At 32.0% G+C, this 25,517-nt stretch overlaps 1 protein-coding gene across 1 annotated transcript; it reads left to right on the plus strand.

Moving 5' to 3' along the window:
- Positions 1 to 2,050: 2,050 nt before the first annotated feature.
- On the plus strand, positions 2,051 to 7,009 carry LOC131602740 (external alternative NAD(P)H-ubiquinone oxidoreductase B2, mitochondrial-like). Its single transcript, XM_058874919.1, has 10 exons — positions 2,051 to 2,347; positions 2,712 to 2,967; positions 3,253 to 3,459; positions 3,662 to 3,912; positions 4,108 to 4,327; positions 4,444 to 4,548; positions 5,697 to 5,969; positions 6,071 to 6,192; positions 6,308 to 6,427; positions 6,554 to 7,009. Exons 1-10 carry the CDS (start codon positions 2,256 to 2,258, stop codon positions 6,639 to 6,641), a joined length of 1,734 nt encoding a protein of 577 aa, XP_058730902.1. The 5' UTR covers positions 2,051 to 2,255; the 3' UTR covers positions 6,642 to 7,009.
- Positions 7,010 to 25,517: the final 18,508 nt, after the last annotated feature.

Below are 25,517 nucleotides of genomic sequence, written 5' to 3' on the forward strand. Positions count from 1 at the left end.
GCCTTGCATGCAAAAGTAATTGTCACCAATCTACTTGCAAAATCACCTGTCATCATTTGAATTCTTAGAGGGCATGCCCAAATAGGTGTTGATTGTTTTCTTATCTTATTTCACCTTTATGCTTTTGACTCTAAATTATTAGAGCTTCCAATTTCAAGTCTTAAATGAAATGTATTTTTTATTATGTTTTTATCTTAAATTAGTTTTTATTTTAAAATAATAATGTAACATTTATTTTCTTATTCACATATTTATAATTACTAATTATATTACTAATAAAATATTTCAATAAATAAAATTAATTTTATCATTAAAGTTAATATAACTAAATATTATTTAAATAATATATACAACTTTTCAGAAGCTGCATTGTCTTCGTTTTAGATACCATGGATTTCTACTGTAAATTTTAAATATTACCAAACATAGGCTTAGAGTAGGGCTGAACAACATGTCAAGTTGGGCGGTTTCAGGCCCAAAAGCTTCACCCAACCGAACTTGCGGTTGAACAATATAAGCTCAATTCCGCTTATTTTTTAATTCGTTTGGACGAGTTGGGTTATGACAGGCCACAGGTTAATACAATCCGTTTAATCAGTTTAATATAAATTAAAATTCAACATAAATCTAAATGACTACAACATAAATTCAGCATCAACACAAATTCAAATTACAACTTAAATAGTATTATCAACTACTATCAACGAACTTTTAATAAGAATAACTTCAATACATAATGCCTTCTGGTCACACTAGAATCAATGTCCTTATAGTAAATAACATTGTGTTAATATGAAAAAACATTTAAAAAATTAAGCATGATCAAATGATAAGATACAACACACGCGACAAAGGTAAGATATAATTCGACATTAAAAATTTACGCTATTGTCACTCAAAATCAATCACACTATATTAAAAAATGCACGAGCGACAAAAATAAATCTAGCAAAAGATGTATGAAGTGCTCAGCCTAAACTGCTAGTAATTAGGAAACACTGATTTCCCCTAAAAACAATAGTGTGTGCAAATTGTGGTATTGTAGATGTAATCTAAATAAGTCAAATAACATGCATAAATTCACCAAACTAATAAGAAATAAAAACCATGTGGTAGAGAAACAAAGTAGAATATACTTTTGAATAGGATGGCGATATAAGATCGGTTACCCCTCTATATAATGCTTTTGAAAAGGGAAATATTTGCAATTTAAACATTATACTCATGATCAAAATAATAGAAAAGAGAAATAGAACAAGAAAAAAACCCTAACTCATTAAAGTTCTAAACCCTAATTGTATGTTCTTCCAAACATAGAAAGAGTGGTTATAAAGGAATTTTGTTCAGGAAAAACGCATCTTCATGACCGAGTGCTTGATTCAAAACAAACAAAAACTGCGAACGAAAATGGTACTTGCCCGTGTGTGAAGAACAGATCTTCTTGAACAAAATTCCTATTCTACAATGGCGCAACGAGTTAAGGGGATCTATGGCAGCGCAAAATGAAAGATTACCTTAGGGTTCGTATTTCGTAACATGAAGAAAAGAGAGAGACAAATTCTGAAATGTTAGGATTGTGCTACATTAAAATACTTCCCTTATTTTAGATATTTGTGTGATAATTGAAAATAGCAAACAATGTATTAGAAACGCTGCATTTTAGGTGTACCTTTACTACCACAATCGAATGAGTATGGATACCATGGTTTCGGTATGTTGAACCAGTTCTGCCCAATTAAACTCATATTAAACCATCAATTAGACCCATAAAACCGATAACCCGAAAACATCTGACCCATTTTTTTTCATCATGCGGCTGATATGGGTTGGGCCGGGTTTTGGGTCCCTCTCTACCATAGCTTAGAGAATCTACTAATTCTATAATGACCCGCTGTACTTGAACAACTATATATTATATATTCTCATTAAGTCCACATTCGCTGGCGGCTATTCATTCATTCAATTTTTTTATACTAGAAAATTACAAAAGAAATATTTTTTTAAAAAAAGAAAAAGAGACTGAAATATGACTCGTGTGATGTCATGGAGGTGAAGCTTCCGCCTAGAAGACACGCAATTCTCATTTCCCACTCTCTCTTAGCATTCTTTTCTTGACCCAACTTCCTCTTTTTCATCACCGTTTCTCTTACTATCATCACCATTCACCAACACTTCTCTCTTTCTCTCTCTATAACCGCTTCATTTCCCTTCCTTTCTCTCCCTGAATTTTGGACACAGATCTTCATCTCCACAAAATGCGCAATTTCAGTTTCTTCCACCGTTTCTCCAAAACGTTCCGCGACTATGACTCGCAGTTCAAGCTTGTCCTCCTCTGCACCACCGTAAGGTAACAACATCAACTTCAATTCTCTATCACTTCTCTCTTCTCCGCTTCATGCGGTTATGCTTAATAGTTATTCCTAAATCGTTCTTTGATTCTACTTGCTTCTCTGATCCTCTGCATCAAATCAATTTGTTTACTGTTTTATCTACTTCAGAACAAGATTCCTATAATTTAGGTGCAACTGTGATTGAATTCTATATGTATTCTGAGTTTAGAGATCTACGAAAATTTCGGAAACTGTTATTTGTGAAGTATTCTAGATTTGATTCACATTATTATATTATTATTATCATTATTATTATTGTTAAGTATTTATTTATATTTATTATGAATTGATTATGTGAATGGTTTGGTTTGATTGATGCAGTGGCGGTGGTCTTTTGGCATACGGCGAGGCGGTTGCTACATCTGACGCGGCGGTGCCTGAGAAGAAAAAGGTGTTGGTGCTCGGAACTGGTTGGGCAGGAACAAGTTTCTTGAGGAATCTCAACGATCCTCGATATGAGGTTCACGTTGTCTCTCCTCGGAACTATTTTGCATTCACTCCTTTGCTGCCCAGTGTTACCTGTGGCACCATCGAGGCTCGCAGCATTGTTGAACCCGTCCGCAATATCTTCAGGAAGGTCCGGACGAAACTACTATTGCATTGTTATTTATGAATTTGTATGTTTTGCTGTTTCATTAGCAAGTGACATAATTGGATATATTCGGTATCAATTTCAAACTATGACGCACAGACACCAGAAATACCAGAAATACGATACTGACACGGACACATTGACTTCAGTAATAATTGGATATATTTATTTTCTGGTGATTAGATTTTTTCCCCTATAGAATTCTGTTGAATGCTTTGGTTCATTACTAGTGGTTATAACTGGACCTTTTACTTGTTTCCCTTCATGCAGAAACATGTGGACTCTCGATTCAGTGAAGCAGAATGTATCAAGATTGATGCAGTAAACCGAAAAGTTTACTGTCGGGCTAATATTAGCAATAATTCGAATGAAAAAGAAGAATTTGTTGTGGACTATGACTACTTAATCATAGCTGTGGGGGCTAATGTCAACACATTTAATACTCCTGGAGTCACGGAGAATTGTCATTTCTTGAAGGTAACTTTTTTTTATCTCTTAGCTTTTCAAAGTTAAAACCATTTTTTTGATGACAATAAAAAACTTTGTGCTGTTAAGTAGTCAGTGAGGTGTAGCCATAATATGGAGGAGCTGAATCAGTCAAAACCCAATGATGACTAAAGTGTGATTGCATTTTGTTTATCCACATTTTTTCGGGTTTTAACTTGTGTGCACATTTCAGGAAGTTGAAGATGCACAGAGGATTAGAAGAACTGTAATTGACTGCTTCGAGAGAGCAAGTTTGCCTAGTGTAAGTGACGAAGAAAAAAAGAGGATTCTTCATTTTGCTATTGTTGGAGGTGGTCCAACTGGAGTGGAGTTTGCAGCCGCACTTCATGATTATGTCAGTGAGGATTTGGTCAAATTATATCCCGGGGTAAAAGATTTATTTAAAATTACCCTTCTGGAGGCTGGAGGTCATATCTTGAGCATGTAAGCATGAAACTCTACTTTTAAAATTATTAGCAGCCATACTTTGGAAGTTATTATTTTCATATATAATATATGAGCAAGAATTTGGAAGTATTTGATTCAGTCATGGATTCTTACATGTGTGAGGTGGGTGGTTTTTTAGTTTAGAATGTAATTATGAACTCATATGTTTCTGTTCTCATGGTCATTTTTTAGGTTTGACAAAAGGATAACAACTTTTGCTGAAGATAAGTTCCGAAGAGATGGTATTGATGTGAAAACAGGATCCATGGTTGTGAAGGTATCTGACAAAGAAATTTCCACTAAAGAAATGAAAACTGGAGAAATGAGTTCAATTCCATATGGAATGGCTGTCTGGTCAACTGGTATTGGCACTCGCCCATTCATAAAAGATTTTATGACACAAATCGGTCAGGTGTGTTTTCAAGAAAATTTGACTTTAATATTTGTTCTGATTTATAATTCCATATTATTTTCTCTTGTGCTTTGTACGTCATTTATAATTTACTTGACATTGATTATTCTTAACAGATTAATAGACGTGCCATAGCTACTGATGAATGGTTGAGAGTCGAGGGAACCAACAATGTGTATGCACTTGGTGATTGTGCTACAATAAACCAGCGAAAAGTCATGGTACCTATTGGTTAATGCTATTTCTCCATCATTTATTTAATTAACATGTGACATTCTTAAGCCTAGAGCCATATTTTTTTTTTTTATAAGCAGCTCATGTAATAGATTAAGAGAGTACTAGGGGTACTCTAACCCTTACAAGAGAAACAGTGCAAACCAAATTCAGCCAACTAACTATGCACATAGGTGTGGGTTTTGAAACCACTCATAGAAATTACAAGCTATTCTATCTTTGGCTTCCAAGGCAAGCCACCACCACGATTGCCAGAGGATCCTAAAAACTCGGAGATCCACTAATGCCACAATTCCAATACCAGAATCACAAAAACAAAAAGGAAAAGGGCGTGTAAGAAATTCGTACATGAAGTAAAAAGTAACAAGGATGATGATAAATCCCAGCACCGACATTCCAGCTGAGAGTCTGCTTGCGTTATTCAAAGAATCAGGAATTGAAACAGAAAATTTCCTATATCAAAATAAATTCGAGATTGAAGAGCACTTCAATATCCTTCAGATTTGACTCGAGTCCCTCCCAAAAATAAAGCGTCTCATCCAGTCTGATACCACTAATGCCCTTGTGCGCCAGCTGACTTGCTTGCTGTTCATTGCATAAAAGAAGCCATAAAAACTTAGTGATCAAAATGCCTTATGAATGTTAATAATATGCCTTATGAATGTTAATAATTTTAAAAATATAGTAGTTAAGCGAAAACAAATTATATACCTTGCATAGACAGAATACCACAACCATTGACTGCTGTGTCCAATTGAAACCCAGTCTCCAGGTAGCTGTGCAGCTGTCTGCTCTCCTCCTAAAGGAGCAAATTGACCTAAATGCTTGTACCTTGGGGAACATTCAAGTGTATTAATGAGGAAACATTGAATCATTCATCACCGTGTCAACGTAAAGAGAATGGTAAAATTAAATCTAGCATAGTAAGTTAGTATGATCAAGTTACCTGAAGGGTTTGAACCGATGACGACCTTCTCCCCTGAACCTAATAGACACTTCTAATTCAACTTTGTGCGAACCTGTGTATACTGCATTTCTAAGCTAGCTGAATGTATTAAAGACATTTCTATTTACTATCTGGGAAACTGTATCAAAGTCTTCCTGATGATTGTTAAACTGAATTTCGGAATTTCAGGAAGATATTGTCGCAATATTTAAGAAGACTGATGCAGACAACTCAGGAACAATTACGCTCAAAGAATTCCAGGCGGTAATGGATGACATCTTTGAAAGATACCCTCAGGTGGAGCTATTCCTAAAGAATAAGCAGATGCGTGGCATTGCTGATCTTTTGGAAGAATCCAAAGGAGATGTTGAAAAAGAATCTATTGAAATTAATATCGAAGAACTCAAAACTGCACTTTTGAATGTGGACTCGCAGATGAAATTCCTTCCTGCTACAGCTCAGGTGCATGTCATACTATTTTCCTGTAGTATTCTCTTTAATGTTACCTTCCTACTTTTGTTTGCTTAGTGATATGACTTTTGGTTTCTGAAACTACATATCAGGTTGCATCTCAGCAAGGAGCCTACCTGGCCAAGTGTTTTGACCGGATGGAAGAGTGTGAAAAAAACCCAGAGGGTCCTATTAGGTTCAGGGGAGAAGGTCGTCATCGGTTCAAACCCTTCAGGTAACTTGATCATACTAACTTACTATGCTAGATTTAATTTTACCATTCTCTTTACGTTGACACGGTGATGAATGATTCAATGTTTCCTCATTAATACACTTGAATGTTCCCCAAGGTACAAGCATTTAGGTCAATTTGCTCCTTTAGGAGGAGAGCAGACAGCTGCACAGCTACCTGGAGACTGGGTTTCAATTGGACACAGCAGTCAATGGTTGTGGTATTCTGTCTATGCAAGGTATATAATTTGTTTTCACTTAACTACTATATTTTTAAAATTATTAACATTCATAAGGCATATTATTAACATTCATAAGGCATTTTGATCACTAAGTTTTTATGGCTTCTTTTATGCAATGAACAGCAAGCAAGTCAGCTGGCGCACAAGGGCATTAGTGGTATCAGACTGGATGAGACGCTTTATTTTTGGGAGGGACTCGAGTCAAATCTGAAGGATATTGAAGTGCTCTTCAATCTCGAATTTATTTTGATATAGGAAATTTTCTGTTTCAATTCCTGATTCTTTGAATAACGCAAGCAGACTCTCAGCTGGAATGTCGGTGCTGGGATTTATCATCATCCTTGTTACTTTTTACTTCATGTACGAATTTCTTACACGCCCTTTTCCTTTTTGTTTTTGTGATTCTGGTATTGGAATTGTGGCATTAGTGGATCTCCGAGTTTTGCAGATATATTTCGGAGATGTTCCGGATATTAATATGTCAAATCATTATTGTTATACTTCTGCTCAAGCTTTGCTGGAATGAACTGGTAGAGTGAATAATCACTTTAATACATTATCACGTTTGTTTCTTGTGTATTGTGAATTGCAATTGGTTGATACATGTTCCAGTGAAGTGAATCTATATTCCAAACTGATATGAACAATTTTGATTGAGCAAAAGCAAACACTTCCTATTAGTTTCGATATGATCCTGTTGCTTTTGAATTATACATAATTTCATGGATGTTTTCAATAAGTGTCTATCACATTAATGTAAAAAAAAGCTCATTTTAAAAGAGGATATTTTGAAGTTTGTATCATAAGTTTATTGGAAATAAACTCAAAAATAACTCATAGGTCATTATGATAGCTTTCCTGCAAAACAATTTTTTGTCAATAGGTTTAATGACTGCATTTATAATAATTACTAATAAGAATAATTGTGCATAAATGTATATTATTCTGCACTATCTGATTTATTTGTGCATAAATGTATATTATACTGCACTATCTGATTTATTGGAATATAATTAGTAATATTAATTAGCATAATAAACTGTATAAATGTATATAAGACAGTTTTTGATTTATTAGGCTGCATAGCCATTTATCTTGTAATTTAATTTGTATATATAAGAGAATTCTCCCAGGGGGAGAACACACCCAAAATCTAGTCTCTATTCTCTAGTTTTGTCTCTATTCTCTAGTTTTGTCTTTCAACTCCGAATTTTCCGGTCTTGTTCTTTTCCTTTGTTTTTTTTTCAATCAAGATTTCCATCTCGTGTTTTCAATGTTCTTTTATTCAATGTCAAAAGAAAAACAAGATGCTTTCATGGTTCGCCTTAATGGCAAAAACTATTCAGCTTGGGAATTCCAATTCTCTTTATATGTCAAAGGAAAAGAGTTGTGGGGTCATGTTGATGAAACAACTCTTGCCCCTAACAAAGACAGAGATAAGGTTAAACATGCTAAATGGGTGGTCAAAGACGCTCAAATCATGTCTTGGATCATTGGTTTGGTTGATCCCAACATTGTTCTGAACCTTCGACCTTACAAGATTGCAGCAACAAGGTGGGCTTACTTGAAGAAAATCTATAGTCAGAACAATGCAGCCCGAAGATTCCAACTTGAGCATGAAATAGCTAATCTCAAACAGGAAAGTCTCTCTACATCTGATTTTTACTCTCAATTCATGAATCTTTGGGCTGAATACATTGATATAATTTATTCAAATTTAAGTACCGAAGGCCTAAGTACAGTACAAACAATTCATGAAACTACTGAACGAGATTAGTTTCTTATGAAATTGAGATATTTTGAAGGTATCCGCTCAAATCTGGTGCATAGAGACCCAGTACCCTCATTGCATGTGTGTCTCAATGATTTGTTGCGTGAAGAACATCGCTTGCTTACACAATTCATCATTGAAGAACACAAATCTATATTGTCCCAGTGGCATATACAGCACAAGGGAGGTCAAGAAACTATAATATGAGCAATATTCAATGCTTTTGTTGCAAGCGCTCTGGACATCATCCCTTCAACTGTCCAAATAAATTATGCAATTACTCCAAAAAGGATGGGCATATTATTAAAGAATGTCCAATTAGGCCACCAAAGCGAAATGCAATAGCCTTCACAACTTCGATTGATTCGTCTACTGCTAATCAACAAAATGCGCCTACTACTATCCAACAAAATGCACATACTATTGTCCAACAAAGTGTGCCTACTACCGTTAAGACTTTGACCCCTGAAATGGTTCAGCAAATGATCATTTCAGCGTTCTCTGCTTTGGGATTCACATGTAAATCATCTTCACCTTGGTACTTTGATTGTGGGGCTTCAAACCACATAACCAACAAAGCTCAATTTCTTAATAATGTCACCAAATATTCTGGAAATCTCAAGATACATACTACTGATGGAAATCAATCACCTATCACAACAACCAATGATATTTCTTCAACTTTAACCAATGTTTTTGTTTCTCCAGGTCTCACTAGTAATCTTATTTCTGTTGGCCAATTAGTTGACAATGATTTTCAAGTACAATTCTCAAAATATGGTTGTCTTGTGCAGAATCAACACTCAGGGACGATAATTATGAAGGGGCCTAAAGTTGGACGTCTCTTTCCACTCAATTTATCTTTGTTTCCAAGTCTTTCTTTACCTTCTATTTTTTGCAATGTTGCAACCGTTGATTATCAAATGTGGCATAGGCGTCTTGAGCATCCAAATTTTAATGTACTCCATGACATACTAAAATCTGGTTTTCTTGGAAATAAGCATACTTCATGTCTTAATTCTATTGATTTTGATTGCATTCCTTGTAAGCTTGGCAAAAGTGAAATTCTTCCTTTTCCAACACATCAACCGAAAGTAACACAACCTTTTAATATTATCCATAGTGATGTTTTGGGAGTGGCACCAATTATTTCTCATGCAAATTGCAAATATTTTGTAACTTTTATTGATGATTATAGTCATTTTACATGGGTCTATTTTATGCGCTCAAAAGAGGAAGTTTTTTCCACTTTTAAATTTTTTAATGCTTATGTTCAGACCCAATTTTCATCCAAAATCAAAATACTTCACTCTGACAATGGGGGCGAATACACATCAAACTCTTTTCAAGAATTATTTCAATATAATGGGATTGTATCTCAAAGACCATGTCCTTCAACTCCCCAACAAAATGGGGTAGCTGAAAGAAAAATCGTCATTTGCTTGATGTTGTCACACACTTTTAATCAAGTCTAATGTGCTAACATGATTCTGGTGTGAAGCCCTATCCACAAAAGTTCATCTAATAAACAACTTGCCATCCCCATCAATAAATAATGAATCTTTGTTCAGTCGAGTATTTGGTAACCCACCAGATTACTCCACTCTTCGTGTTTTTGGATGTGTGTGTTATGTTTATCTTCCTCCACGAGAACGCACTAAACTTACGACATAATCTGTTGAATGTGCTTTTCTTGGATATTCATCTCATCAAAAAGGATTTCTATTCTATGATCCTAATCTTCGTCGAATTCGGGTTTCTAGAAATGTCATTATTTTTTGAAAAAAAAACATTTTTTTGCAACCCATCATGATCTTCCTTCTTCTACATTTTCTATTTTGCCAATGTTTTCTAACTCTTCTACAGGTCAGCCATCCTCTAAGCCCTTATTGACCTACCAAAGACGTCGTGTTGTCACCCGAAATCAGCCAGCTGACTCCCACGGGCCCCTTCGAGAAAGTTCCTCGATTGCTAATCCAATACAAGAACAAGAACCATGCCCTGTACGACACAGTACGCGCATCTGTAAGCCGCCAGAAAAGTATGGTTTCTCTAATCCCTTATCCTTGACAGCAACGTTATCTTGTGTTTCTATTCCTTCTTCTTATACACAGGTAATGAAGCATGGTTGTTGCAAACAGCTATTGAAAATGAACTTATGGCCTTAGAAGAAAATCAAACATGGGACATTGTACCTTGTCCTCCAACTGTTAAACCTTTAGGCACCAAATTTGTGTTTTTTATAAAGTTGCATTATGATGGATCAATAGATCTTTACAAGGCTCGTCTGGTAGTGCTTGGAAATAAGCAAGAGTATGCACTAGACTATGACGAGACTTTTACCCCGGTCGCCAAGATGACTACTGTCTGCACCATTCTTGCTCTTGCTGCATCACAATCCTGGCCACTACATCAAATGGATGTGAAAAATGCATTCCTACACGGTGATCTTAAGGAAGAAGTTTATATCAAACTTTCCAACGGTATTCCCACTTCTTCCTCAAATACTGTTTGCAAACTAAAACGATCGCTATATGGTTTAAAACAGGAACCACGAGTATGGTTTGAAAAGTTCTGACCTACCTTACTTGGTTTTTCATTTATTTAAAGTCAATATGATCCATCTCTTTTTCTACAAAGGACTCCTAAAGGAATTGTGTTGCTTCTTGTTTATGTGGATGATATTGTGGTGACTGGTTCTGGTCAAGAAGGTATCTCTACAATCAGACACATGTTGCATTCATCTTTTCACATGAAAGAATTGGGACGTCTTACTTACTTCTTGGGGTTAGAGGTACATTATCAACCTGAAGGATTTTTTGTAAATCAATAAAAGTACATTAAAGATCTAATCCAACTTGCTGAACTCACAAGCAGAAATTCTGTTGACACTCCCATGGAAGTTAATGTTAACTATCAACGAGATGAAGGTGACCTTCCTGATGATCCAAGTCTTTCACAAGATGGTTGGTAGTCTTATCTATGTAACTATCACTCGCCTAGATATTTATTTTGTTGTGCACACGGTTAGCAGGTTCATACAAGCACCACAACATTTCCATTTTTTAGCAGTGCAGGAATCATTTGATACCTCATTGGAACCTCAAAACGGGGTTTATTTTTTCTCATGATACGAAACTCCAACTTCAAGCATATAGTGACGCTGATTGGGCAGGGTGTCCAGACACTAGAAAGTCTACTACTGGCTGGTGTATGTTCTTAGGAAATGCTCATATTTCTTGGAAGTGTAAGAAACAATATTCAGTTTCAAAGTCATCCACCAAATCATAATACCGTGCAATGTCTGCTGCTTGTTCTGAAATAATATGGTTGCACGGTCTTCTTTCAGAACTTGGATTCGCTCAAGCACAACCAACTTTGTTATACGCTGACAACACTAGTGCTATACAAATTGCAGCGAATCCAGTTTCCCGTGAACGAACGAAGCACATTGAGGTTGATTGTCACTCTATTCGGGAAGCCTATGATCGAAGAGTTATCAATCTACCTCATGTTTCCACATCTGTTCAGACAACTGATATCTTCACTAAATCATTGACACGTCAGCGGCACAACTTTTTAGTTAGCCAATTGATGTTTGTTGATTTACCAGCATCAATTTGAGGAAGGATGTCAATAGGTTTAATGACTGCATTTATGATAATTATTAATCAGAATAATTGTGCATAGATGTATATTATACCGCACTATCTGATTTATTAGAATATAATTAGTAGTATTAATTAGCATAATAAATTGCATAAATGTATATATGACAGTTTCTGAGTTATTAGGCTGCATAGCCATTTATCTTGTTGTTTAACGTGTGTGTGTGTATATATATATATATATATATATATATATATATATATATATATATATATATATATATATATATATATATATATATATATATATATATATATATATATATATATATATATATATATATATATATATATATATATATATATATATATATATGAGAATTCTCCCAAGGGGAGAACACACAGTTTTTCACTCATAAAATATGAGTTTGACATTTTTTACTTGATTAAATCTTATAAGCCCTTCAGCTAAGACATTCATTAGTCGATTCATTAGACTTACACACTCAAACACTAGTATAATCAACAAGTTGAATGTCTTTTAGAATCTGCGATGTATCTCATGACAATCGTGGTAATTAGTTATTTAGTTGTATTTTTTTCTTAATTCAATTGTTTTTTTAAAACTTAATTACAATTTATTTTCTCTGAAAAAACCATTTCATTTGGGTTGTCTTTCTAATTTTAGTTATTAATATTCATAGGACTTCGACTAAGGTTAACCATCTTGTTACTGCAACTATCAGTTGGACCTAATACTATAGAAGACATGATGTTATCTTCATAAAGGGAACAAGGTTCTTTGAAACTAGAAGAATGTCTAAGTTGGGCCTAGCATCGTCGAAAGGCCAGTAAAAAACCAGAAAGAGCCATAGGGGAATCGTCTTTATGGAAGGATTGGGCCATATTTATATGGGGTTTAGGTCCTTTCATCTTAACAAAAAGGTATGATTAGGTCTGACTTTGTGGGAGGCCAATGTCATATTCATAAAGGGGTGAGGTCCTCTCATGCTATGAATTGAACCACTATAGTTTTTTTTTTTTTGAATTGTTTTAAGAAGCACAATTCATTTCTTTGAGTGAATATTGTGCTTCTTAAAATAATGAAACAAATTCCAAATAATGTCAAGTTTTAGAGGCGTTTTGTACATAACAAGAGTAAGTTAAAGGGAAATGCTAGAGTTAACATGAGAAAAAATACTCTAAAATCATACAATAAGTAGAGATGCTATAGAAATGTAAAGACTTTAGTGATAGTGGATTTAGGAACTACATGTTAGATTTAGTGTGTGTTTGATTTCATTTTATGTAGTGTTATATTTGCGAAAGTCCTAAACCATGGCGTCCTCTCCCCAGGAACCATATCGTTCAGGCGACAACTCAGAGACCCACCCAGAGGTATCCCTGATGTCTGAGTCAAGAAAGAGGAAGTAACTCCTAAAAGATAGATGGTCAATACTTCCCCCAATAAGAAGGGAGCGGTCGTCAATTTCGTTGTATTGGCATTTCTCTCTCATTGATGGAACGGAAAGATTTAGTTGACTGAATGACTGGTCTAGGGTGAGAATAACACGTGTTCTCTCCAAACAAGGTTTTTAAGGGCGGGCTATTGAGAAGAATGAGGTTCTCGTATCATAATCCCTATTCAAACGAAGGGAGAAGGAGATTTATATGCGGTATGTGAGAATATTGTAATATTTGAAATGTGTGATATATATTGTGTTGATTCTATTTTTTGTTCCTGTTATTTTTATGATGTAGAGAATCACTGGAATCGTCCCACAATGTACACATGAAGATGATGATGATCAATTGCTTGAAAGAACTGTTGTACTTGGTGCAAGCACAAAAGGAAATTGTTCAGTCACCCATACCGATAATGAGATCCATAACAAGTTATTGGCTCCTTTTGAAGAATCATTAACCAAAATGTTATGTCACGTTATCAACAAGATAGGTCTATTTCCTCTTGAGCTAGAACATGGTCGAGAGTTAGAGTGTTTCTCTGTCTATCCTAGCAATATAAAGGATTTGTTTATTAGAACAAGATAGATCTATACTACATGTTTGGTGCAGGTAATTATATAGAATTGAATATCTTAGTATAGTACATGCACCGTTTTGTATAAAACTGATTCCTCACTTTAAAAAAAAATGTTTAACCATTTAAGTACATTCAACGTATTTGTATAAAATTAACTAAATCGGAAACTTAAAGATTCTTGGATCTAGTTAGTATTCGATTTATAAGGAGTTCTCCAAAAAAGATTGAAACATACATAACATCACGATTAAATGGGGGAAAAACTATTACTTAGCATCATTTCTTCATGTATGACTAATTTTGAAATTGTGGTTTCTCTGTTATAGATAGTTTCCATGTTTTACCAAATACTAACTATGTATGCTTGTGTTCATTTAGTGAAAATTTTTAATTGATCATCATTATAGTTGGTTTCCATGTTTTATCAAATACTAATTATAGATACATTGTGTTCCTTATACAATCCACTTGAAAATAAGATGAAACAAATTATTATTGGATAACTTTATGTTTATGAGACTTTTAGTAATATTTTATGTGATTTTGTAATCAGTTTAACGTGTAATCTTTTTAAATTATTTTTAATATACATGGTTGTGGAGCAACATTATATTATGAACAATTTTAGAAAAAAGCTCACATTTTGTGAGCTTAAGGTAAGTGAATTACTCGTGACATTGATTTATATATAATTACATGTATGTGTGGTTATATATTTGTGAATTGTTTAAATTTGTAGACAAGGAGACAATCAGAGTGATACGAGTGTGAGTATTATGCCATGAAACACATGTTAAACATTTTCACTGCCGACATTGTTAATTCTTAGGATCAGGTATATAATATGTCTTGAAATGTTTACAATAACATATTAATATTTAATTTTGCTATTATATTTCAAATCACGTTATATTCAATTTTCTTCACTTTTTTATATAGATGTTTAACGATAGGATACCTTTTCCCCCCGATGACTTAAAATACATTCGGTGGTCCTAGAGGTGTTCTTGGATTATAAAGTTCTAGCTTTATCTGATATTGGTTTTTCGGTGTGATTCTAATTTGTAATTATGATCTTGATTCTTCTTTTTAGTGGTTGGCACTATAAAGCTGATGAAATTCTAGTATCAGATATGTGATGTCGAAGGAGATGTCACGACACAGATATCTGAGCACTAACAGCTATGGAACAAGTTGATAACATTAGTAACAGCAATGCAAAAGAATAAAAGACACAAGAATGTGTTTAGCCAGTTTGGAACAACCTTCCTACTCTGGGGGCTACCAAGTCAGGGATGAAATCAATATACGACAATATCAATTCGAAGTTAAACTCTCCCATTTACAACTTCTCACTTAATCACTACCCTTCATATGACTTCTACCTAAGAATCACCTAGGTATGAGGCCCTCCTCAAATCCCTTCAATCACAACAGTGACAAACGACATAATTAAACAACTGTAAAAGACACTCTTCAAAGACACACAATTCTCAATGCTTAAAAGCTTATGAGAAGTGACAATTACACTCCTTGCTTAACAGCTTCGGAGATCAAACATTCAACACCTAAAGGTTTGTGAATGAACAACTATGGAACTTACAGCACAACCAAATAAAGATTCCTAGAACCCTAACAAAATACAAATATCAGTTCCACCTAAAACTAGGTTTCGACTAGCTCTATTTATAGGATTAGTATAGATTGGGTTGGGCTAAAAGAAACGCAGCAAAGAGGCTGCACAAAGTCTGCTACTTGTTCTCCAAGAAAATAGGTATTCAATCCAAACTTTCTTAAATTGTCTCCAATTGTAGACAGTGTGTGAAAACCAACATATATCTCTGATTGAATCGATCTTGGATGGCACATAAGATAATTGAATATTCCAAAATATTTTGTAGCTAATAAAACGGTTGATACACTTAACAGATCAGCTCCTGCAAACACGTTGTCATACCTGCCTTGTTGGAACATCTTGTTTGACATGTTGAAATCTGTAAGTTGGGACATTATATTCAACATGTTTCTGCTAGGTTGGTTTTACCAAAATGCATGTCAATCTTAGAAAAACTACAGCTGATAATTTTTCTTTAGCTTTTTGTTGATTTTGATTTCGGAATTGATATTCCTTATGCCTTTCTCCCGAGTTCCCTTATACTTTAGCCGTTATACCTCCTATCTTTTTTCATATATATATATATATATATATATATATATATATATATATATATATATATATATATATATATATATATTCATTCTATATTTGTCTTTAAAAAACATACAATTCAATTATGATATTTAATCTGAAATAAAGAGAGTAATTAAAAATCAATTTTAATAAAGGCATCAAAACATAATTCAACCTACATATAATTTATTTTTAGAAAATGTTAACGAGTGCCTCAGGTGTATTTGTTAAGAGTTTAAAAAGATAAGCAATACTTATATTAAATGTTTTAGAAATAAAAATATCAGACTAATAACAAAGTTTGTTTTATTGAAATTAAGAGTATTCAATGCATTGAAAATTAAAATAAATAATTTATTTAAGAAATATTTTCTTAATATAAAATATTTAAATAATGTTTTTGGACACTCGTCAGCATGACCCTTTATTTTTAATAAAACTGCATCCAAACATAAACCAGTTACTTTAAACTTAATTAAGAACCCAGTCTTAAAATAATCAATTTAATTTTATAAAATCAATTATATTCAAAAGCATAGAGAGTTTGGTAAATTGACATTCCGATAGAATTTAACCGTCGAAATCATTTCTAACGTACGATAGATAAGAGTTCTAAAGAAAAGTGTAACACAGCCGACAAAGGGTACAACCTCCGTAAACCATGAAATATGTTGAACTATGTTCGTATATTATTGAGTTATCCACTTGCAATGTAAAGCCAATTTTGAAGTTATTAAGAGTCTTGTCAGTCACACATAGTGGGATACTAGTGTGTACGGATAAGGTTGTGATGAGGATCCAAGAAGAAGCTTTAAATCTTCTGTGTATACATGTAAATGTATTGTACATGCATGAAGAAAGAATATTGATGGTGTACAGTTTATAGGAAAGTGTTTTAAACTTTAATGGAGTTTGGATTGGTACGAACGATGTTGTCATACGATCTAATGATTGCTAAAGTAAAAATTCACAATTAAGATAAGTGTTGATCAATAAATATTGATATATAAAAAGTGATATTACCAATCCCTTTATTGAAGTGCTAAGAAAATAATTAAGTCTAAAATTGATTAAATATCGTATGTAAATTGATTGATTCATATAATTGTCTAAGTTAGAGAATAGTTGATTAATATGTTATAATTATTCTATTAATTAATTATTGAAATAGATTGGGGTAATAGGATTCATCGATTAAGTGAAAATGGTGGCTGAAAATTCTTAGTTATTGGTTAATAGATAGTGATAAAATAGTAAGATTGATGTTATATTGAACCACTATAATTAAACATTTTTATTTAAAAGTGGTAAACTAACATATCTGTCTTACGTAGATTGATTTTAAAAAAACTCGCAACAAAATACTGTAAACAGGACTGACATAAATGAGTGTGTAGATCTAAAATTTTTGATATGTTTTGAAAAAGATGAGGACAATGCGAACCCGCAGACATTACTCCTTTAAAATTTAAAAACTGTAGTAATTACTATGGTTGTATTCGTGCCCATAAAAGTCAATACTCCCTCCGTTTTTTATTATAAGTCGTTTTGGAAAAAAATTTGTATTTAAATATAAGTCGCTTTACAATTTCAATGAATAATTAATGTTACTTTTCCTATTATATCCTTAAATATTTATTATTCTCTCTCCTTTCAATTATATAAATTTATCTTCCATATGTCATTAATGAAGGATAATTTTGTAAAAACCTTCATAATTTCTCATTTTCATACAACAATTATTATTTTTCTTAAACTGTGTAAAAAATCTAAAACTACTTATAATAAAAAACGGAAAGAGTAATAAATAGGATATAGTGGAATGAACACATTAAAAGATGCGGATTTAAATTTTTGTTTGTTTGTCCTAAACAATAATACCAACAAATACTTAATAAACTTGACTCATTTTGTCACATGATGTACTCCCCTACCGATTAGGATCTATGAGTTAAAGTTTATTGATGGAATACTTGAGACTGACTTTATTCTTATTTGAGCAAGAAGAGTGACTAGATGTATGGAAAATCCATAAGGATACTTATTATCTCGAAAAAAAATGGTTTAGCTCTTCTAATATCCAAAAATCAAAATTGAGTGTTAGTTATTTTAAGGAATAGGAAATACACGTCTAATATAAATTAGTTATGTGTTGCACATTCTTCTTCTTATATTCTTGATAGCTTGTCATCGATAAACACTAAGAAGAGTCGTGCATTAATATATTTAATGTCTAGAGAAGTACTTCTATGCCCATTTATCCGCTTTTTTATCGCACTAACATATGTGTGTATTTTTTAGTATTTTTGACATATACTCCTCTTAAAAAAATACTTGTGCGTAGTTATTAAAAATAGAAACAATGATAAATTTTCAATTTCAATATGTTTTAGTAATCTACTACTAAAGACTCGGTAATCAATACTAAAAAAAATATTCTCGAGACTAATTTAATAATGTAAATCGCCAATTGAGATCATTAAAATTTATCAAGAGTTAAATGCTAAATAAAGTGTGTGCTTCTTATTCTTTATCTTAAACTACTTTATATATATATATATATATATATATATATATATATATATATATATATATATATATATATATATATATATATATATATATATATATATATATATATATAGAACATATCATATTTATGAAAATGACATTTTTATATGAGAATGAATCTGAACCATTATATTTTTAAGTAAATGGTGGAGATTATGTTTCATTCTTTTTTTTTTCTCTCCTCCATAATTAAAATAAATGAACGAAAGAGAGAGAAAAAATAATGACACATAATTTCACCATTTATTTTAAAATCTAATGGTTCAAATTCATTATCATGTTCTCACATAAAAATGTCATTCTCATATGATACGTTCCCTATATATATATATATGTTGGATTTATTTATCCAGCATCACCGGTGTGATTCGATGGGCTTAACATCTCAACTCATGGCGTCTAGGATAGGCTAGGCACGCCCCAGAGGGCTTTATACTATAAGAAAATATAGTTGCACTCATACTAACAACAATTGCTTTTAGCGTAGTAATAGGCGCTTGATGCAAAAATTGGTATTAGAGCAAGGTTATGGGTTCGAATCCCCCGACTTTCACTAGGGAAGATTGTTGGATTTACTTATCCAGCGTCACCAGTGTGATTAGATGGGCTTAACATCCCAACCCATGGCGCCTCTGATGGGCTAGGTGCAACCTTTGAGGGCTCTATACTATAAGGAAACATAGTTGCACCCTTACTAACAACAATTACTTTTAGTGCAGTGGTAGGTGCGTCTTCCAATAGATTCTTCGGCCATTGTTCTTCATCGAGACTCCGAGGTTAACTTGATGATTTCCTCCTTCTTGAGCTTTATAACCTCCTTCTTAGTAGATGACACGTTTCTCTTGATGATTTCCTCACACTTGCCAAGGTTAGCCTTAATCCCTTTTTTTGTCAGGTAGAATCCTAAAAACTTTCCCGCTCGAACCCCAAAAGTTCACTTTTCTTGGTTAAGCCTCGCGTTATACTGTCGGACTCTCTAAAATACTCTATCAAGGTGCTGGCCATGTAGGCCCTCGTCGCTGGACTTCACAATCATATCATCTATGTAACCCTATAGAGTTTTCCATATTTCCTCCTGGAAGATCTTCTATACCATTCCTCTGTTATGTTGCCCATGCATTCTTCAGCTCGAAGAGCATCACGTTGCATTGGTAGTTCACTTGTTTGATCATGAGCCATTTTTCCTCTATCTAATTCATACATGGGTATTTGGTTGTAGCCAGAATACACATCCATGAACGATAGTAGTTTATAGCCAATTGATTTGTCTACCAATTTGTGTATGTTTGGCAGGGGTGAGGATCTTTAGGACATGATCGGGTTGAGATCACTGTAATCTACGCACATTCTCCCCCTTCCTATGATTTTTTTAACTAGCACGATGTTAATCCATTCGGCGTATCTTGCTTTAAAGATGAAATTGACACCTAAAAATCCTCTAACAGTTTTGACTCTTGTCCGCATTCTCAAGGGATTGGTGTCTCCTTCGCTGAGAGAAGTATCAGGCTTCCAGATTGATGTTCAAATTGTGGCACGCCATGCTCGGGTCAATGTCAAGAATTATGTATGGTGAAATGGCAAAAAGGCCAGGTAGGTTTTTAAGCACCTGATTTGATATTCTCTCACTTTGATCGGGAGACCGACTCTTATCTTTACTGACCGAGAAGGATTATTATGAAGCTAGACAACTTCGAAATATCCATCTGGTATTAGTCTTAGAGCTTTTGTCGGGGGTGAGTGAAACATGTTCGTCTAGGCTGACGTCTTTTTCCCAAGCATTGAGATCAACCATATTAACTTCCTTAAGGATTTTCTCCATGGCCTTCGAGGTTGTGCCTAGTCTTTTGAGTATTGCTTCGTGGATGTGGCAAACGCTGCACAGGTCTGAAACAATGGTAATCGGCCTGCATTCATCACCGTGATACTTCATTTTGAAGTGGACCGACGAGGCCATCGCGTCTAAATCTACCAAGAAAGGTCTCCCAAGGATGTCGTTGAAGACGTTTTCACAAGGAACTACAAAGAAGTACATACTCACGCTTCTTCCATCATGCCCTTCTCCGAGCGAGAATGTCATGTCAATACCCTTGCATAGTCGGGTAGTGGAATCATTGAATGCTAGAAGGTTCTTGTCTTCGCATGGTTTTAAAGTATTGCTAATAATTAATAAATAATGAGAAAATGTATTGATATAAGTGTTATTTGTAAGATAAATCAAAGAAAATACATTGATATAGTTGTATAACAAGTTGTTCATTGATTAAGTGGTCCTTGGTTCAGCTCTTGGTTGATGCAAAATTTAGGTTTTTGCATCTTTTTTATAACTAAATAAAATTAAAATAAACAAAAAATTAATTGAAAATAAAAATAATAAATCCATGTAAGTAAAAATAATACACATATGCAGTCCAATCACGATTTAAAAGTAGAAAAAGCCGATTTAAAATATTAATATAAGGACTAACACGGCTTGATTAAATATTGCAAGGGATTAAGTAGAAAAAAATGATTTAAAAAAAATATTAATATAAGGACTAACACGGCTCGGTTAAATATTGCAAGAGATTAAATAGATTTTTTTTTTCTTAGAGATCAATTTGACTTCTCTAATTTTTGTGAAGGATTAAATAGGTTTTCACTCTTATTATTTTAATTTAATGATCGTAGCTTTTTCAAAAACCTAAATTGTAGTTAGATCTTTTGAGAATACAAAGTAACTATTTTTTAAAAACTTAAATAATAGTTAGATTTTATGAGAATAGTAACTAATTTTTAAAAACTTAAATTGTAGTTAGCTTTTTCAAAAACTTAAATTGTTGTTAGATTTTTTTGAGAAAACAGAGTAACTGTTTGGTTTCAAGATTGAGGTATCCATAATTGATTTTAGATACTATAATTGATCTCGAGCAGAATTGATTATGCTTTTAAGAATTGATTTTACTTGAAGCTATGATTTGTAGCTTTTGATCAAATGTGATTTTTACATTATAATTTATTGTCCAACTCACTTTTGCAAGAATTTCTCAAAACATATAAAGCTTTGGCTTAATTGCAACTTTAGTCCCCCCTATTATCTATTTCTTGATTTTGATCCCTCTATTTTAAAAATCATTAGTTTAGTCATTTGTTTAAAATTTTCTGTGTAATTTGCGTCCTCCTATTTTGTTTTTTTTTGCAAAATTAGTCCATATTTTTGTTCTTTTTTCAACTGAAAACTCAAAAGAGAGACCAAAATCGTGGTTTTAAAAATGGGAAGACCAAAATAAAATAAAATAAAAAGACAAAATAGGGAAACCAAAGTTGCAATTAAACCTAAATCATTTTATCTTTAGCTCACTTTTATCCATAATCAATTCACTCAAAAACAATATTTTTCACTGCGGAATCAATAACACGCTAAGTTCTTTGTATTGAGAAATTTTAGATATAAGTAATTGAAATTAAGAGAAATTTGTTTCAGTTAATTTTTGAAATACCCAGAATCAATTTTAGATATGTATAATTGATAATGTGTAATTTTCAGATATTTGTATTATCAAAAATAAAATTGATTATGTCTTCAAAATTGACTCTACTTAAAGTTAGAATTTATAACTTTTGTCTCCACAATTAATTTTAAGTGATTTTCATAATAAAATCTATTGTTCAATTCACTTTTACATAAATGTATCTAAACATATTTTAATTATGTTAAATTTAATTTTATAAGGGTAATGCTAACGAGTGCCACAGGAGTACTCTTTAAGATTTTAAAAAAAGTATGTTCTTGTTTAAAAATACTTGTATTCAATGCATTGATAATTAAAATAAGTGATTTTTCTAAACAATAAAAGGTTTTTTTTTTTAACAAACTTGTATTTAATACAATTTTTTCTTTATTTGAATTTTTTAAAAAGTGCTCCTGAAGCACTCGTTAAGATGGACCAATTTTATAAAAATCAATTTTATCAAATTCAATTATAATAGAATCAATTGAATTATAATTAAAAAAAATAAGTTCAAAGGGTTTAAACGTAATTTTGAATTGTAGAGACAATAGAATTTGAAGTACCATTGTTTTTCAAACCTTTTAATACTAGTTGAATTTTTTTTACCAGAAAAGTAAAGTAGTCAAAATATCTCAGCATGATATATTATTCTGACAAATCTGCATCATTTCCTTTTACATCCAACATATTTAATCCAACCTTATATTCTTTTAACCGTATTTCACTATTCTGACTATGTTACATGCACAACTTCCTAAAAGTTTATTTAATTGTCTTAAATTTTTCTTTTAATACATTATCTACCACATCCCTCTACATAAATATTAATCACTAATAAGAAAAAATTATTAGACTATTTTTAATACTAATAATCCAATACATTTTCTATTTATTTTAATGCTGTTTAATGCGAATAATTGAATGTGTTGTTTTACTAATAAAAAAGTGATAATTTAACATTGATTAGGAGAAGTACATAATAATATGATATCATTACTCCAACATTGGAATTAATTAGGCAGGGGTTATGTATTTATCCTAGTGTCAAAATTGACACGTGTTAAATCCCAAAAATAAACGCAATTTATGCAAAAAGATATGATAGATTGAAAGTAGTGACGGTTGGATAGAAGTATAAGAACATGGGATTCTTAAACTTTGGGGAACAATAGTGTAGGGGTCCATTTAAATTGAAAGGGAAACAATAACCTTTACTTCGCAATTATTTCAAAACACTATAGTACTATTTATAAACTTTATTGGTCAAGGATTTTATCCAATAAACCCTTTCACATCTTATCTTTTGCACCAAACCAAAATCATTTGAGCCTTGTAATGTGTATAACCACCAATTCAAAATTAGATCACTTGCAATAGCAATGACAATTCAATTTGTTCTCAACTTTATCCTATAGTTTTCATAAACATGCATGTTACACGATTATATTATATTTATAAAAAAATACTTCAGATCAATAGACTCGTTCAACTCAACTAATAAAGGTGTACGACTCAAATACATATTCAAATTTAAACTTTAAACTGATTATATATTCAATTTAAATTCTAAAATTTATAAATAAAAAAATTTTAAATTTGACAAAATTTATATCGGCTCAGTTATTTCCATCCAATCGTACCAAGTTGTCACTCAAAATTATACCTTATAACAAAACATGATGCCAATTCAAATATGTCAATGAAGAGAATATAAATAACTTTTTTTTTGTCACCACTTGCGTTTCTTATGGTGCTTCAAATTAATAATTTTAAAACTAGTTGGAAAAATATGATTTTTTCTTTACCCACCTCCCTATGGGAGTCACCCTAGCGAAAACCCCATTTTACCCTGCTTCGGAAATACATTCCCGAAATATTTTTTTTTCTAAATTTTTCCAAACTTCAGAAGTGCATTTCCGAAAAAATCCCAAAAATTGAGATTTTGACTAATTCGGAGATGCATCTCCGAAACAACAAAAAAAATCTAAAAAAATCCCAAAAATTAATTTTAGGATATTAATTAATTCACATATCATAAATTTAAATTTGATATAATTTATGAGTAATGAATAATAATAATTATATATTTTGATATAATTTATGAGTTATGAATAATGGCGATTATATATTTCTATCCTGATTCATATTTTAAAATTTAAAATAATTTTAATTAAAAAAATTAAAATAATTTCACTTACAAAATAGGTTATAATTTTTTATTTATATATTTATAATAATTGTTATATATTTATTAAAAAATGAGTGTTTTAATTTATATATTTATATAATAATTATAATAATTATTATATATTTATGAAAATTATTATATATTTATATATTTATATAATAATTATTATATATTAATTATAAATATATTTATATAATAATTAAAAAAATTAAAAAAATGAGTGTTTTAATTTATAATAATTATTATATATTTATATATTTATATATTAATTATTATATATTTATATATTATATATTTATATAAGTTAAAAATTATTTTTAACTTTAAAATTGTTTAGGAAATTTTGATTCACCTTGATTTTATTGATTAACCTTCATTTTATTGATTCACCTTGATTTTATACCTATTAATTGTATTGATTCACCTTGATTTTAATTTTTTAATAATTATTGAATTCTTTCGGAAGTGTATATCCGAAACATTCCAAGACCAATTTGGTCTTGGATATTTCGGATATGCATCTCCGAAGACAGCCCCTCCAAAAAAAAGTGTTTTCGGAAATGCATCTCCGAAAACCCAAAAAAGGGGTGTTTTCGGAAATGCATCTCCGAAAATACCTTTTTTTCGTGTTTTCGAAAGTGCATTTCCGAAATAAGACAAATTTTGAAAAAAAAAATATTTCGGAAATGCATTTCCGAAGTGAGGGTATTTTGGGTTTTTTATCGGAGGTGATCTAGAAAAGAGGGAGGTAGGGAAAGAAATTTCCAAAAATATTGACCTATGTTATAGTGGAGCTACAATTTGTAATGGTAAAAGTGCAATGTTTTCTTATAGTTAATTAATTAAGTGAAGAAGTGATGATGATTTTAGGAGCAAGATCGTTGACAGCACTAAATATTTACCATTCATAAATAGATCTATGATGATTTATGATGGATCTTTCTGCATCTTATTATATAGGTAAAAGATATTTTTTCCAAAGAAGGTTGGATGCATGTGCCTTCTTTAACCAAACCCTATCCATATCAATGGGGATCCTATTTAGATGGAAAAGTCCCACCACTTCCACCACTATATTAACTCACATTGCAATATTGTATATATATTTTTCTTTAAAGAACATTTAACTATCTTTAGACATTTACTTTGCGAAAATATTTGTTATTTACACATAAAATAGATATAATCTCTTCTTAAAAAAATTGAAAAATAATTTTAAAAAGTAA

This window comes from Vicia villosa, linkage group LG5 (assembly GCF_029867415.1).
Source record: "Vicia villosa cultivar HV-30 ecotype Madison, WI linkage group LG5, Vvil1.0, whole genome shotgun sequence".
Lineage (NCBI taxonomy): Eukaryota > Viridiplantae > Streptophyta > Magnoliopsida > Fabales > Fabaceae > Vicia > Vicia villosa.